Raw genomic sequence first — 15,779 nt, 5'->3', positions numbered from 1 at the left:
GCACAGCAAGGGCAGCACTGTCCTGCATGGACCCCTCTCCTGCTCTGCTGTCTGCCCTTGTCATGCTTGCTCCACCCAGCCATCCCAGCCTGACGGTCCCCTAGAGCCCAGGCCGGGATACCATCCAGACCCACTTGGGCACTGCCAGGTCAAGCCTCTGCACACCTCCTTTAACTGTGACTGACCCTCTCCACCAGGTGGGGTGTTATGGATTTGCCCTGGGATTGTCAGGGTGTGGACAGGCCCCCTCCCAGCCAGATTGACTCTGGTGGGATCTCTGGAGGTGGAGAAGGTCACCCAGCAGGAGTGTCTAAACAGTTCCTGCTGACTCGGGGCTGCAGCCAGACTGAGAAGCCTTGCCCCAGTCAGGCTGAGAGGAGCTGGGCAGCCTCACCTCACAGAGCTCCCTCTGGTAGGGAGTGTTTCTTCTGACAGGAATGCTCTCTCGGGACGGGGTGCTCCCTGGTGCAAGAGTGCTCTCTCAGTTAGAGATGCTCCCTCAGGCAGGGGTGCTCCCTAGGGTAGGGCCTGGTCACACTGAGTTCCTTATTCCTGCCAGTCCCAGGCAAAGAAGAAGATAGGCTCTCCCCAACACTGGTCCTGATAATCAGGGCAGGGCACTAGCCAGGGTGGTAGGTCTGTGCTCTGAGCTCTGAAAGTGGATCTCTGTGGAGCCAGTTCTGGTTTGCTGGTTTGCTCCTTCCGCCCTTCTTCTTAGGGCGCCCCATCAGCCTCCAGGAGGCAGTTGCTGGCAATGAACCTCATTTGTGCCAGGAAGTCCAGGACTGCCAGCAAGTTTTTCCCCTTTTTGGACCAGCGAGTCTAAACCTGAAACCTTAGCCATTTGCATTTGGAGAGCAGAACAAAGCTTGACTTTATAGCAAAAAGACCCAAGGCTGAATGCAGGCTCTTCGCTTCCTGGAGCAGGTGGCCTTAGGAAAGTTATCCTGCATTTCTGAGTTTCAGTCTTCTCCTGATTCTGGGGGTGACATTGGCTGCCCTGTCAACCTTGCAGATTGAAGTGAAAGGATGGGTGTGAAATATGACATGGATGAGAACTTGTCATACAAGAGGCAGCGTTAGTCTCAGTGTGAGATTTGTTGAATAGGAATATCTCTGGGGATAGAAAAGGGTTTGTTGGGGTGGGGAGTGAGGCAGGAATAGAGGGTGACTGCCAGTGGGTGTCAGGTTTCCTTTGAAAATGTGCTCCAGGGCGGCGCCTGTGGCTCAAGGAATAGGGCGCTGGTCCCATATGCCGGAGGTGGTGGGTTCAAACCCAGCCCCAGCCAAAAACCAAAAAAGAAAAAAAAAGAAAATGTGCTCCAATTAGCTGGGGATGGCAGTTGTACAACTGACTATGCTGGGGAAAAAAAAAAAAAACCACACTGAACTGTACACTTTAAATGATGAATAGTATGGAGTATGAAATATATCTCAAGCCATTCGAAAAAAAATACGTTAAAATAATGTGTATTTTATTCTTTTTTCAATTTCAAAATACTGGTATTAAGCTGGTGTAAGTTTTTAATCACATGGATCGCTTTTGTAACCACTGAGTCAGCTATAATGTGCCCATCACTGAAATTATTCATCCTACCCATTGGGTAGGTGTTCAGCCCTCTCCTGTTGTCCCCTCCCCCTGCTCAATTGCCTCCGGGTTTTACTTGTCTCTCTTTACACTTGTGCTCATCCATTAGTTCCCTCAGTAACAGTTACATGTGGTGTTTGTTTTTCCATTCTTGAGGTAGTTCACTTAGGATAATGATTTCCACTTCCACCCACATTTTTTGCAAAAGGCCTAATTCATCCTTTTTTATGGCTGAGTAAAATATTTACAAAATTTAGTATATCCTAGATATAGTATATCCTAAAGGACTAATATCCAGAACTCAAGCAAATCAGCAACAAAAAAAAAACAGCCCCATGAAAAAACGTGCAAAAAACCGTGAACACATAGGAGAAAGAGATGAACAGGACTGGGATTACTAGGAAGATCACATTTTCACCCCCATGCTGATTATATTGACAGAGATGTCAGTACAGGCCAACTTCAGGACAGCCAGGATCTCACAGGTAAAGTGGTTGATGACGTCGTCCCCACAGAATGGCAGCCTCATCACAAGGGATGTTTGAACCATGGAGGCAGCAGTTCCAGTCACACAGGAACCAGCAGCCATAGGCACATAAGCAGCCTTGCTAATGACCACAGGGTACTTAAGGGGGGGTGCAGATGGCCACATAGTGATCAAACGCCATCATGCCCAGGAGGAAGCACTCTGTCCCTGCCATGGCAAAGGAGAGTGCCATTTGCACAGCACAGGCTGAGAAGGAGATGATTTTCATGGGGTCAGGAAGTTGTCAAGGATGAGAGGGACTGAGGAGCTTGTATAGCAGATGTCCAGAAAGGACAGGTTCCCCAGAAAGAAGTACATGAGCGTGTGTAGGCGGGAGTCCAGGATGATCACCAGGATGAGGACCTCATTGCCCAGCAAGACCACCAAGTACATCAACAGGATGAGCACAAAGAACATTTTCTCCAGCTTTGGGTGGGCAGAGAGGCCCAAGAGAACAAACTCTGTCACAGACTTTGTCTGGTTGGCAGTTCCCATGTTGCACGTCTTCTGTCAACTGAAGAAAGTATCAAAGGTCCACACTCAACATTCTTTGTCTTGCATAGGACCAGGGTGTGTCTGGAGTTCTAGTCTGGTTAGATGATTAAAAACAGTTTTGAAAAAAAAAGACTTTCCAAAAGAAGATAGACAAATGCCAATAAATATGAAAAATGCTCTACATTACTAACCATCAAGGATACGCAAATTAAAACCACAATGAGATACCACATATCCCTCTTAGAATGGTTTTTATTAAAAAGTCCAAAAACAGTAAAAGTTTGTGTGGAGGCAAGAGAAAGGAATGGTTATGTCCTGTTGATGGGACTACAAGAGAGGGCAACAGTCTGTGGAAAACAGTACAGGGGATCCTCAAAGAACTAAAAGTAAACCTACCATTCGATCCAGCAATCCCCCTACTGGGTATTCACCGAAAGGAAAAGAAATAATTTTATCAAAATGACACCTACACCTAAATGTTTATTGCAGTGTGATTCACAATTGCAAAAATGTAGAATGGACCCAAGTGCCCAGCAGTTCATCAGCAGGTCAAGTGCACTGTAATGCTCTATCATCTTTGAAACAATCCCATAGTTAAGCCCCAGTGAAATCCTCAATGTCAGGCACTAGGAATAACACATGTTCCACCCCCTTCGGTCGTCCCAGGCTCTGGGCTTAGCCCTGCGTGAGGCCTTGCAGCCTGGAGAGGCCCCATAAATGAGACCTGGCTCATGCTGCCTCTGCTCCCTGTGCACAGCCAACATCATGCCATACTTTCAAGTGATCCTTGAAGCCAAGAATGAGTTGAACTTTTGCACTTTCCCCTAGCAGAAAGGTTTGCTGGTCAGCCATCTGATGTAAAATTCCATTTCACATGGAATTCCCCTGTTTCTCCCTCTGTGTCTGCTCTGTATACCTATGTAGGTACTTTGATGCTGGATGTGTGTGTATTTACAGTGGTTACATCATCCTGTTGAGTTGACCCTTTTCCATTATATAATCACCTTTTTTGTCTCTTCGGGCAGTTTTTGGGACAGTCTATTTTGTCAGATACAAGTGTAGTCACCCTCCTCTTGTTGTGCCCAAGTCATGGGATCCCCAAATAAATCACCCAGAGACCAAGTCCAATGCAAAAGCAAGAGGTTGTTTATTTACAAGCTCGAGCCTGGACTTTCTGGTCCTGGTGCAGCAGGAGAGCAGAGAAGCCCCGATCTCGAAAAGGAGCGAGGTTTTTAAGGGTACAGAAAGGAAAGAAAAGGGAACGGGTGTGAGGTGAGCCGCTGGGGTGAGCTGATAGGGGTCTAGGGGACTAAGCAGTATTTGTCCTTGGGTGTCTGGGAGAGTGTTGTTATCGCTCGGAGCAGACGTTGTGCAAGGGCATGGATCATGGGGCAAGGACAGGGGACGGGGGAGGAAGCAGGTTGCCTAACGCCTTTGGTATGCAACTGCAAAATGAAGGCTGAGGGACAAGATGAAGTTAGTTTTTAAAAAATGGAGTTAACTTGGTCCTTACACTCTCACATGGCTCTGTCCTTGTCCCACCCCCACCCCCCCCAGCAGGGTTGCGAGCCTTCCTTCCTGTGTGCTGGGGAGCCGCATGTGACCGTGTGGGGCTGGCATGACTGCCCCTGCTACCGGGAGACCATGGTGTGCTTCTTGGGGCAGCCTCCCTGCCCTGAAAGGTGACATCTCCAGAGATCATCATTAGTAATAGCAGCAGAGCCATTGCTAATAATGGAGCTGTCACTGTCCCCATCACCATCCACCTGGTGTCTGGAGAGAGCTTTGGGGTGTCTGGAATGTCCTCACTGCCAGTGACCAGGCACTAGGTGAACTGTAGCCACATCAATTTAAAACTGAACTATTTTCATTTTATCTTGGCACCTTAATTGATAAATTCACATCTCAAGAAGATTGAGCATCAGCACAAAACTCACAGTTTAGTGATTTCCGCACTTATTTCCATTAGGTAAACAAATACGTGAGCAACTTATTATTATAAATATCCTGCTCAGAATTTGGCAGTGGAAGGAATTATCTATCAATTATGTGTCATTCCTTGTTTCCCACCTACTTCAGTCAGGGTCTCCTCGAGAGACAAATCCAGCACTCAGATTTGTATTCATGGAGGGAGGTTCTTTGCCAAGAGTGCATTTCTGCAGGAGTGGGTGGCATTTAGGGGACTCTGGCAGGATAGAGCAGGTTCTGAGTTAGTGACAGCTGAGCTGTCACCACTAGGATGTCCGGTGGGAAGAAGTAGCCCCTGGGGATCCTCAAGGACATCACCGGGAGAGACTCACAGCCCTGGTGAAGGGGCACAGCAAGCCAGGGCTCCCTCTCATGCTGGCCCAGTCCTGCACTGGATGGACCCAGCTGGAGCTGAGGGCGAGGACCGAGGCTGGTGTTGGGTGCAAAGTGCAGCAAGATGGGGGCCCTGTGTGTGGAAGTAGAGACAGGGAAGCAGAGGAGACCGCTGCAGTCTCCTGACGGGAGGGCCTGGGAGCTGGGCACTGAGACCCTCCCTGATAACAGTGGAACCTGGCCCAGCCTGCCCCGGAGGGGGAAGGGGTTGCAGAGTACACAGAGCCTGTCAAGCTGGAGGGGTAAGGAGCACTCAAAGATGCTCCTGGACAGTGTGGCATTCACCGCGCATGCCGAGACACCACTGCCGAGACACCACCCAGGCTGCTGGTTTTGAGGTCACAAAGGTGTGAGGTGGGCTCCATGGGAGAAATGTGGAAGCCTGAATTGGGGAGGCACTGTATGGAGATGGTGAAGGGACCATGGGTTAGGAAACAGATGAGCAGGTGCATGGGGAGGGCTGGGTGTGAAAACCATGGGGCATCATGGGCACCCAGGTTTCTGGCCTAGGTACCCAGGGCCAGAATGGAGCCACCACGCAAGGTACAGCAGGCAGAGGGCCAACCCTTGGTGCTGCAGGTAACATGAGCTGGGGAAGGAATCTCTCCAAGTTTCCTGGACTTGGGTGCCATGACCATGGCCTTAGGGGAGACACCCCAAGCACTTCAGCCCTGCACTCCTGTGTTTGGGCCGGTGGGTTTCCATCCCTGTCAGCAGTGGTTGGCACTCACCTCTCTGTGTGCTGGGACTCCAATAGACGAGGCCTTTAACCATCAGCAAGGGTGGTCAGGAAGATGTGACATCTGAGAAAGAAAAGCTTGGCAGGACATCCATCAGCCAAAGTCTGACATTTCCCAAGGAAGCCTGCAGTGGACAGTAGATGTGGTCACCAGACAGTCCTCTCACCCAGTTTTGCCTCTAGACACTTGATCTGGAAGAGATTGGTTTGATGAGTCAAGACACAGGGCAGTCCAAGGGGGCAGGCTTTCCCTCTGATGGCAGAGGGTGCGGGGCGTATGCAACTGCTGGGGCTGCCAAAACAGTCCCACCGCAGCCTGGGCAGCATTGCCTACAGAAGTTGAAGGTCTTACAATTCTGGAGGCCAGACATCTGACCTCAGTGGGCCTCCTGGGGCCTCTCTCCTGGGCTTCCAGACCATCCTTTCCCTGTGTCTTCATGTGGTCAGCCCTCTGTGTGTGTCTGCGTCCTCATCTCCTCTTTTTATAAGGACACCAGTCATGTTGGATTAGGGGCCACTCTAATGGCCTCACTTTAACTAAGTCACCTCTTTAAAGACCTAGTCTCCCAGTGAGGGAACATTCTGAGGTTCTGGGGGTTAGTGCTGCAACATAAGAACTCAGGGGACTTGGTTCAGCCCATAACACAAAAGCATGAGCACAATCTGGAGGGCTCACACTCCCATGGGTGTTTTCCTGGAGTCAAGCCTCTCGCCTGCTGGGCCTGGGCCCCCTCTGCCCCTGGCCTGGCCTGTTCCTCTCTCAAGTCTGAGGTGGCCTCCAGCCTCCCTTCCCTCTCTGATGTGGGGGCCATTTGCTCAGGAGTGCGTCCCTGTCTGTTCATGTCCACTCTGCCATCCTTCCAGCCATGGTCCTGACCTGGGCCAATTCACCTGCTGGTGCTGTTCTGCTTGGCCTGGGCTGATTAGAAAGAACTGAAGTTGTTACAGAGTGTATGTCACATCACAGAACACTTCATGTGAAATACTTTTCTTGTTTCCATTGAGTTTATCTCTTTGGGATAATTCATTATTTCTGCTGTCCCGGAGCAATCACGCCTTTGTCTTACTGCTCCTGGAGAGCTATCCCCAGAAGACATGTGCTGGGCGTCCTCACTGCAGAAGCACAGAGCAGGGTTTTGTATGTAACCACATATGATCCACACCAGGCTCTTGATGTTTTAGCTGGCACTGAGGTTTTCTGCCTTAAAGCTTTCTTTAAAGCAAACTCACTGTCTTGGAACTACAAAGGGGGCTGTTGACGCAGTGTTGGTTGAATAGCCCTTTGCATTCGTTTGCTCTGTAGAAGTACTGTTGCTGTGTGGGGAGTAACAGCCTTGTAGAAAGTGCATCCTACCCGTGTGCATTTCAGTCTTGCCTTCAGTGCCTGCCTTCTCTTCTTCCCTGGGACATTTATCCCCCTGGGGAGACATTGCCATAGAAGAGGGAAAATCCTACAGGGGTGACTGATGCCTGGTGAGCTGCTGAGAACCAGAGGAGGCATTTGGTCTGTGGGTGTGTGCTAGGTAGTATGTGACAAGGACAGCTCACTGAGGGTGCAGAAAGGTGGCCCCTTGGGAGACCCCTCTTGATGTCATTACCTAGGATGCATTAAATTGGGCTGCTACTGTAGTTCCAGAAGCATCCAGGGGAACCATCCCTTGCAACCTATGACATCAAGCCTCAGGGGCTTGGTCTAGGGCAGTGTAGCCCTAGCACAGGCCTGCCCTGGCTGGCATGGATCATTTGTTAGCAGTGGGGAGGGGGGCCTTAACCTCAGACCCTCAGACTATCCCTCTGACTCTAAACATTAGTGAAAACATTTATAAAATTGTCTCAGAAAATTTAGCACATTTCAAGTTAAAAATGTTAATATTTCTAATGACCTTATGACTTTTTATAAGAAAAAAGGATATGCAAAAGTGTTGCTAAAACCACCCCCCTTCGTACAAAACAGATACTTGTATTTGTGTGACAACTTGAGGTACTGATGAGGAGGAGCTTTTTCTGTGCTGAGACCCCAAGGGGGCCCTCCCTGGCCAGCTTCCCAACTCTGTCCCACATCGGGGGTTTGCAGTGTCAGTCCCTGGAGTGAAAACAAGCCATCTGCAAAGTAAACAGACATCAGGCTCTTGAGCTGCTTCAGGTGTCCAAGTTACTAGTCAGCACCTGTCCCAGCTCCTGCAGAGACCTGCTGGGACAGCCACCCACTCTTGGAGGAGGTCTGGCCCCTGGGCTTCCCCAAGCTTCTGTGCATCGGGCAGGGCTGCTGAAGACAGGAGGCTCAGCCTGGTGCCTGATGCCAGCCGTTCCTTCACAGCATATACGATAATGGGAAGAAGGCTGGACTCCACAAAGAAAACTTGCTGCTTCGGGGGTGCACCATCAGGAACACCGAGGCGGTCGCCGGCATCGTCATCTATGCAGGTGGGCATGGATACCTCGCCGGGACAGCTTGGCACTCCTGCACATCTCTCCCTCGTTTTTTTCTGATTATAAGAGTAACAAACCCATGTAGAACATTTGGAAAACTAACAATGATTCTTCAGATAATACCTCAGCCAAAAGTGTTCTCCCAAGGCGTGTTCGCGTGTTTTTTGTCCATTCGTTTCTCCAAGGTTCTTCCATATGGAAGGTTAGTTTTACACCCTGCATCTTGGGTGGCAGTGTAGTAATTCACACGCGGTCAGTGTGGTGCATCTCTTGGCTCCCGGGCATTGGTTCACCACTTCCCTCTGTCCTCCCTCCCAGGACACGAAACCAAGGCCCTGCTGAACAACAGTGGGCCTCGTTACAAGCGCAGCCAGCTTGAGAGGCAGATGAACTGCGATGTGCTCTGGTGTGTCCTTCTCCTCGTTTGTATGTCTCTGTTTTCAGCGGTTGGTAAGTTTTCCTAGACGGATCCCGAACAGTCAGGCCAATGTGGTGGGCGCCCAGACGTGCTCAGGCCCAGCACTCTACAGCTAAAACATTTTTCACTGACTCGAACCCAAGAGCTGTTTGCATCACCCTGGCCTCGTGGAGACGCCCAGGTGACTGACTGTGGCAGACGACAGCCATCCCTGTGTATCCAGGGTTGGGGGTATTGATTCCAAAACCCTTGACGATACCAAAATCCACAAATGCTCAAGCCGCTTATATAAAATAGTATGGCATTTCAATATAAACCATGCACATCCTCCCCTAGTCCTTAGGCCATCTCTGCATTATTTGCCGTACCTACTATGATGTAAACACTAGTTGTGATACTGTATTATTTAGGGAATGATGACAAGGAATAAAAAGTCTATGCATGTTCAACACAGGTGTGCAGGACATGAAAAAGGCTTCTGTGATCGGATAGGTGTGGGGCCCGGTTGATTACATATTTGTACTGCCATTGGCTTTCCAGAGTCCCAATACATGAATTCTGAATCTCCAAGAAGGAGAGTGCCCAGAGCCTACTGGTTGTGTTTGCATATCTTGGGAAGGAAATTCCTTTCTGAGGGCTTCACGCTGTCACCTGCCCGCACACATGTAATTCCTACAGTTGGGATTACAATGCATCACTTGGTGGCATTTAGCACCAACAATAGGTAACCCTTGGTGTGAGGGAGAGTCCGAGTCCCAGCTGCTTCCCGCTGTGTGATCGTGGCTGCCAAGAGCGTCATGCTCTTGCCCTTTGACCCAGCAAGGCAGGCTAATAAACTCAGCTGTGCTGGTGCCAGGTCATGCTTTAATTTACACTAGCAGTGTTCTTATCTCTCTGTTGGATGAACCCTGTTTTTCTTTGAACATTACTGCAGGACATGGATTGTGGGTGTGGCGGTATCAAGAGAAGAAATCATTATTTGACGTCCCCGAGTCTGACGGAAGCTCTTTATCCCCAGTCACAGCTGCGGTTTACTCCTTTTTGACAATGATAATAGTTCTGCAGGTAACAATGCTATGTGTCACACTGCAATTCCTTTACTTTTCTGAAGAGAACTTAAAAAGTCATCACACTCTGCTGAGGATTTTCTATAAATTGAGGACCACAGAGCTATCTGCCTGAAATTTTGCTTTTGATTTTTCTACCTAATTTATCTATAAGGTCTTTCTCTGGGTGATTTTCAAGTTAAAATTCTCCTTTGCTGTTGTTAAGGTTCTTCTGCTCTGAGGGTTTGCTTTGGGTCTCCGTTTTTGTTTTGTTGTTTTTCCTCTCAGTTACTTTTTTTTTAATAAATTTTATCTTGGTATAACTTTGAGAATTAGAGAGAAGTTGCAAAGCCTGGTACAGAGACTTCCCATCTGCCCCTCACCCAGTTTCCCCAAATGTGAACGTGTTAACGTTATTGTGGTATATCGTGGGAACTTAGAAACCAACTTCGTGTTTAGCTCTGAGTTAAACTGCAGACTTCTTCATTCGGCACTCCACTAGCCTCTGTGTGCTTTCTTCTGTCTGAGGCTCAGTTCAAGGCATCATGTTGCATTTACAGGCATTGCTTATTATTGCTACTCTTTTAATTAATTCATAGACCTCCCCAACAACTCCCACTCGGTAACTGAGAATCTATGCCCCAAAGAATGTGTTCGAGTTTGGGGGAGGTCCCAGAGTTCCAAAAGGTGAGAAGCGCAGTGAGGGTTACTGCTGAGCTTGAGGACACAGTGTGACCAGGGGACATTTGCTTCCCCTTCACCGAGGAGAGAAGCTCTGCTGTCTCTTTACATATGTGCCTCATACAACAGGAAACAGCCTTGCTCAGCTTTCCAAATTAGTTTTTTTTTGTAGATGCAAAATTTCATCCAAACCTCGAGTTAGGACTATAGTTGGTGTTCCATTAACATAGGTATATTCCCAGGAGAAGCCAGCTGGTCTGGCATCTCATGATGTTCTGAACCCGCAAATAATTCTGTTACTCTACAAAAATAAACAAGCAAATATTAATTTCTAGGAAATTGTTCTTAAATTAGGAAGGCTTAACGTGAATGTTTTTCTCAAAGCCTTCTTCCCTTTGCCTGCATTGGATGAGATCACAGAAATTGTTCTTCCAACACAGAAGCAGCACCCGAGAAAAAGATGGCCCTTTGCATTGGTGGCTACCCGCTGAACTGTGGGGTTGTGTCTGTGGGAAACAGACAGTCCTGTACTCGCAGCCCAGGAAAGGCCCGGGCATCATGTGTCCCCCCTGGGGCCTGGTAGCCTTGTGTAAGAGGATTCTGACTGTGCTGTGTTGTTTTTTTTCTCTTTTCTCTCTTTCCTTTCCTAGCTTTTCTCAAGCACAAATTAGTAGCACGAAAATGCTTGCCTCTGTCCAGGCCATGGTCACCACACTCCCAGACACCACAGTGGATTTCCGTGCTGCAGTCGCACCCTAGGCTGTCCTAGGTTTAAACTCTTTGCCAGTACTCTCATACTTTTCCAATATTGACTCTAAACCAACCTATTTAAGCTTTTAAAGGTACAGTATGGTCCCTATGTGTTTGTGGTGCAGTCATTTGCACTTAAGTAGCGTGGACTCCCTCCCCAGGTCCCTGGTCCTCACAGTCTGGCATCCCGTGTCCCGCGTGTCTTTCAGGTTTTGATCCCGATTTCCTTGTACGTGTCCATTGAGATCGTGAAGGTGTGCCAAGTGTACTTCATTAACCAGGACATGGAGCTGTACGACGAGGAAACAGACTCACAGCTGCAGTGCCGTGCCCTGAACATCACGGAGGACTTGGGGCAGATCCAGTACATCTTCTCCGACAAAACGGGCACCTTAACTGAGAATAAGATGGTTTTCCGGAGATGCACCGTGTCTGGCGTGGAATATTCTCATGATGCAAATGGTGAGTCTGGGTGTGGAGGGCTTCCAGAATGGGCTGGGCTAGAAAACTGGTACATCTAGAGCTGCACGTGGACACACACACGCACACATATGCACACATGTTCTCCATAAGTTTCAGGATTGCTCTTTTTCAGAGAAGCATAAAGACAGGCTGTCAGAGCTGCTCAGGAGCTTGAAGCCGGTGCTATTTATAGAAAGGCATTGCATACTGCTGACACTCTGCTCTCTGCAGTGTTGGCACAAAGGGCATCTTAAGCCCTCATCTTCTGCCAGGCAAACAAGTAGCCAGGCAAGGCCTCCAGGACAGGGGATCACTTCTGAGGCAGCTGGCTGCTTTACTCTTCCTCTCCAACAGGCAAAGAGGTGTTTCTCTTGTCACCCAGCCATCTTCCTGTCAGTCAGCCAGAAATTCTCAGAAGGGTATTGAGTAATTTGTGCTGTATTCTTTCCCTGGGAGCACTGTGTCCCTGGGAGCTGGAAAGAAATGAATGGGCTAGCTTCCGATTATTTAGGTGGTCCTGCCTCCCACTTCTCCCCTCCTTATCTCATTGCCTTTTGCGGCCTCCTTCCTCCCTGAAGGCTCAGAGGAGCCCCCATCTTCGGGAGCCAATGGTGAGACTGCAGCCAGCCACCTCTGACCTCCTCTAGGAGGGGTGGTATGTAAGGGGACCTCCCCCACCCCATGCAACAAAGACTGTCAAAAAAAAAAAAAGACATAAAATAGGGGAGGAGGGGTCAGCAAACGGGAAGTTATAGGTAGCTGTCCTTTAGAGGGATTTGGTGGGAAGTATCTGTTGAAAAAATTCATGAATTATATAAAAGCAAGAATTATTGTGATCTCCACTATCTTCTTCCTTATAAAATTAAAACAGCCATATTAAACAGCGACACAGGAACTTACCCACTCTGTGTAATGTTATATTTGCCACCCAAACTAGACTGTCAGTGTTGGTATTGTATCCGCTCACCATCCTCCCTCTTCCACTCTCCTGCTGTCATCCCTTCTCCCCCCTCCCTTTCCCCTTCTGTAGCTGCTAAACTTGGTGCAGATAGGTCATTTGTGTGCTCTTCTTGAAAGAAAAACTCAGCAGAGTTGTAAAGGAGTCAGAGACCTGGGCAGTCAGCTCTGCAGCAGCCTTTAGAAGTTGGGACCCATAGTCAGATAGGCATAAGCAGTAGGTTTTGAGATCTGTTGCACATGGGGTCACTGTAGCCAGCAATAGTATATTATATATTTCAAAATAACTGCATAAATATCAAGTGTCACACCATAAAAAGTATACACAAGTGAGGTAGTTAATATGTTGCTTAGCTTTCCTGAATGATGCCACATTGTATAAATATATCAAAATACCACACACCAAAACACCCCATCACTTTATACAATTGTGATTTTTCAGAAATAATAAGCTTTAAAGATAATAATATAAAGTCGGAACCTGAGGTTCTCTGGGGCAGAATCCTAAGGTTACAGAAAGATTTTGACCATTGTCCAATGCTTCCCATAAATCCAGAGGGTTCCATCATCTCCAGAGACACAGAAGAGCATTTCTGCTCAAGAAGTGAAGCCACTGTGCATCTCAGTGGTGTGTTTTAAAGAAATCCTGGATCAGTGGTTAACAGGCACCCAGGGCAGAGAGCGTCTTCAGCCAGTTAATTCGGTGATCTGGCCTCTCCAGGTCTCACCAGGTGGGCTCTGAGCACTGACCACAGCTCACAACTGGCCATGGAGACCTGGAGTGACCTCTCCGGGTGACCTGGAGCCGGCTGACCGTATATGCTCAGGGCTGGACATAGCCCTCCATGGGTCTCATCTTTTCTGAGGACATCAAAGGCATCCGAGGCCACTGCTGGTCAGAAACTGCTTTAGACCAGCCACACGTCAGCAAGAGCCCCAGCCTCATCCCTGCCCCTTCTAGGAAGAGTAGGGAAGACTGCATTGAGCCTTGACATCCGTGACCTCTGCCGGGGCAGGGTGGTAAGAGCTGGTGGCCTTCGTAGACACTGAATCCGAGCTCCTTACGCTCATGCTGATATAGTCACCTGTCCAGGCTTTGCACTTCTTGCTGCCCAGTAAACTGGTCCTTAAGTCATCTGAGAGCTGGTAAAGTGTTTGGGAGAAGTTTTGTTCCCTGCATAGGACCTGGTGGTAGCAAGTACCCAGCCTTGCTTGGGTGAGCTGGTGAGTCCCCTTCTCATGTCCAAAGGAAGGTCTGTTAAGAGATGTTCCGTGTAAAGGCCTGGCCCACATGGCTGGCCGGCTCCAGGGGCACCGTATTCTCGCGCCTCTCAGTGGGCCCCTGGTGTTGGTTGCCTTCTTTCTGACCTTCCAGTTGTGACTGAGCACTTGCTTGGAATGAATGTGCTTCACGAATGGCTTCCTTGTTGCTCATCCCTGATGAAACAAGCTGTCCTACCTGGACAAATTCAGGAAAATTCATTCAGAGCATTTGGTTAGCAAGAAACCAAGCACAGGCACCTCCACCTGGCCGTGGGGCATTGCTCAGCAGCGCCCCCTGAAAACTCAAGCGTAGCATTGCAGTCAGGATCCTCCTCATTGGAGCTCTGCAACTCTGTCCAGCCCTGGCTCCGCACCCTGCTGTGCTGTCTAGGGGTACTGTGAGCCTCCCTCTGCTACAGTGCATCACCTGGACAAGGGCTGGGAGCAGATTGCCTGACACACACATGGCCCTGAGCATGGTGGCTGGGACTGCATGGGCACTGTCATCTATGCAATTGGAAGGCCCCAGGGAAGCAGGTGGAGCCGAGACGCCTGGGGCGGTGGGTAGATCCTTGGGACTCAGTGTGTAGGCCAGGCCTTCACCATCTACCCTGTCTTCTTGTAGGCCACCTGCCCCCTGCTCTCTTGCACACCTGGCTGCCCCGAATACCCTGCCCACGCGTAGTATGACCTTAGCAAGCTCCTTAAGTTTTCTGAGATGAGACTTGGTCTTCTGTGAAATGGGATTGACAATATCAGTCCTCAGGTTGACTAAGGGTGCAGATAAGTGAGAATGTTCCTTCACTGTGCCTTGTCCTTGGAGAGCAAGGGTGGGAAGTGCTCCAGGGAGGCCTGCCAGAACCTCTAGGGACCTCAGACAACCTGAATCGGTTCACTGTTCCCAGCCTGCTATACAGTGTCTCAGCCCATGTCCCTCTCCTTGCAGCCCAGCGTCTGGCCAGGTACCAGGAGGCCGACTCAGAGGAAGAGGAGGTGGTGCCCAGAGGGGGCTTAGCGTCCCAGCGAGGCAGCATTGGGAGCCACCAGAGTGTTCGGATGACACATAGACCCCAGAGCGTGAAATCCCACTGGCGCACAGGCAACCGGGCTGAGGCCAAGAGAGTCAACATACTGTCCAAGCGCACGGCCTTCAGCAGCCCCATGGTGAGTGCACAGGGTCTGCACGCCCAGCTTAGCCAGCATTGCCACCTTCCTACCCTGTTGTCATTTCCCCCAGTTCGTTCAAGGTATCTATATTGAGGTTGGGCACGGTGGCTCACACTTGTAATTCTAGCACTGGGAGCCAAAGGTGGGAGGATTGCTTGAGCTCAGGAATTCAAGACCAGCCTGAATAAGAATGAGACCCCATCTCTACTAAAAATAAGAAAAATTAGCCTGGTGTGGTAGTACACGCCTACAGTCCCAACTACACGGGCAGCTGAGGCAAGAGAATCACTTAAGCTCAGGAGTTTGAGGTTGCTGTGAGCTATGATGCCATAGTACTCTACCCAGTGCACCAGAGTAAGGCGGTTTCAAAAAAACAAACAAAAACAAAAACAACCTCTCTCCCCAAAACCCCTAAAAAGTGTCTATATTGAATCATACAAATACACGAATGGTTGGTGATTTGGCTCTGCTCAACTAGCAGAAGCTTTTCTGGCCAACACCTCTCTGCACTTTAGTATTTTTTCAAAACACTGATAAGGCCCCTTTGCCACAGCCTATGAGGCTGGGTGAGGCCACAGAGCCTCCCAGATGGAGAGGAAGCCCCTCCTGCCCAATGAGATGAATAAAACATCATCAGAACAATATGACAATTGGGAAAAAGCAAAGCCAGTTCCCCTCAAAAAAGTTGCAAGTAGATGACCCCAAATCTAGTACAACTCCTTTCTCCTTTGCTTGTCAGCTACCCCGGCACTCATGAACCACCAGCATCAGGCAGGGAAATTTCCAGAAGTGAGTAATGGCCTCCAAAAGACCTTTTCACTTCTGAAAAAAAAATTTTTTTAAAGACAGAGTCTCACTATATCTCTCTCTCGGTAGAGTGCCATGGGTTCACAGCT

General features: G+C 49.2%; 1 protein-coding gene across 1 annotated transcript in view; it reads left to right on the top strand.

Annotated features, from left to right (window-relative positions):
- Nucleotides 1–15,779, top strand: part of ATP10A (ATPase phospholipid transporting 10A (putative)) — a 257,523-nt gene that overhangs the window by 193,025 nt on the left and 48,719 nt on the right. The window contains 5 exon segments of the mRNA XM_053582015.1: nucleotides 8,027–8,133; nucleotides 8,458–8,589; nucleotides 9,492–9,622; nucleotides 11,244–11,496; nucleotides 14,663–14,880. Of these exon segments, the coding sequence (XP_053437990.1) occupies nucleotides 8,027–8,133; nucleotides 8,458–8,589; nucleotides 9,492–9,622; nucleotides 11,244–11,496; nucleotides 14,663–14,880 (841 nt within the window).

This window comes from Nycticebus coucang, chromosome 2 (assembly GCF_027406575.1).
Source record: "Nycticebus coucang isolate mNycCou1 chromosome 2, mNycCou1.pri, whole genome shotgun sequence".
NCBI lineage: Eukaryota > Metazoa > Chordata > Mammalia > Primates > Lorisidae > Nycticebus > Nycticebus coucang.
Note: the sequence above shows the minus strand (reverse complement) of the source record. Positions and strands in the feature narration are given on the sequence as shown.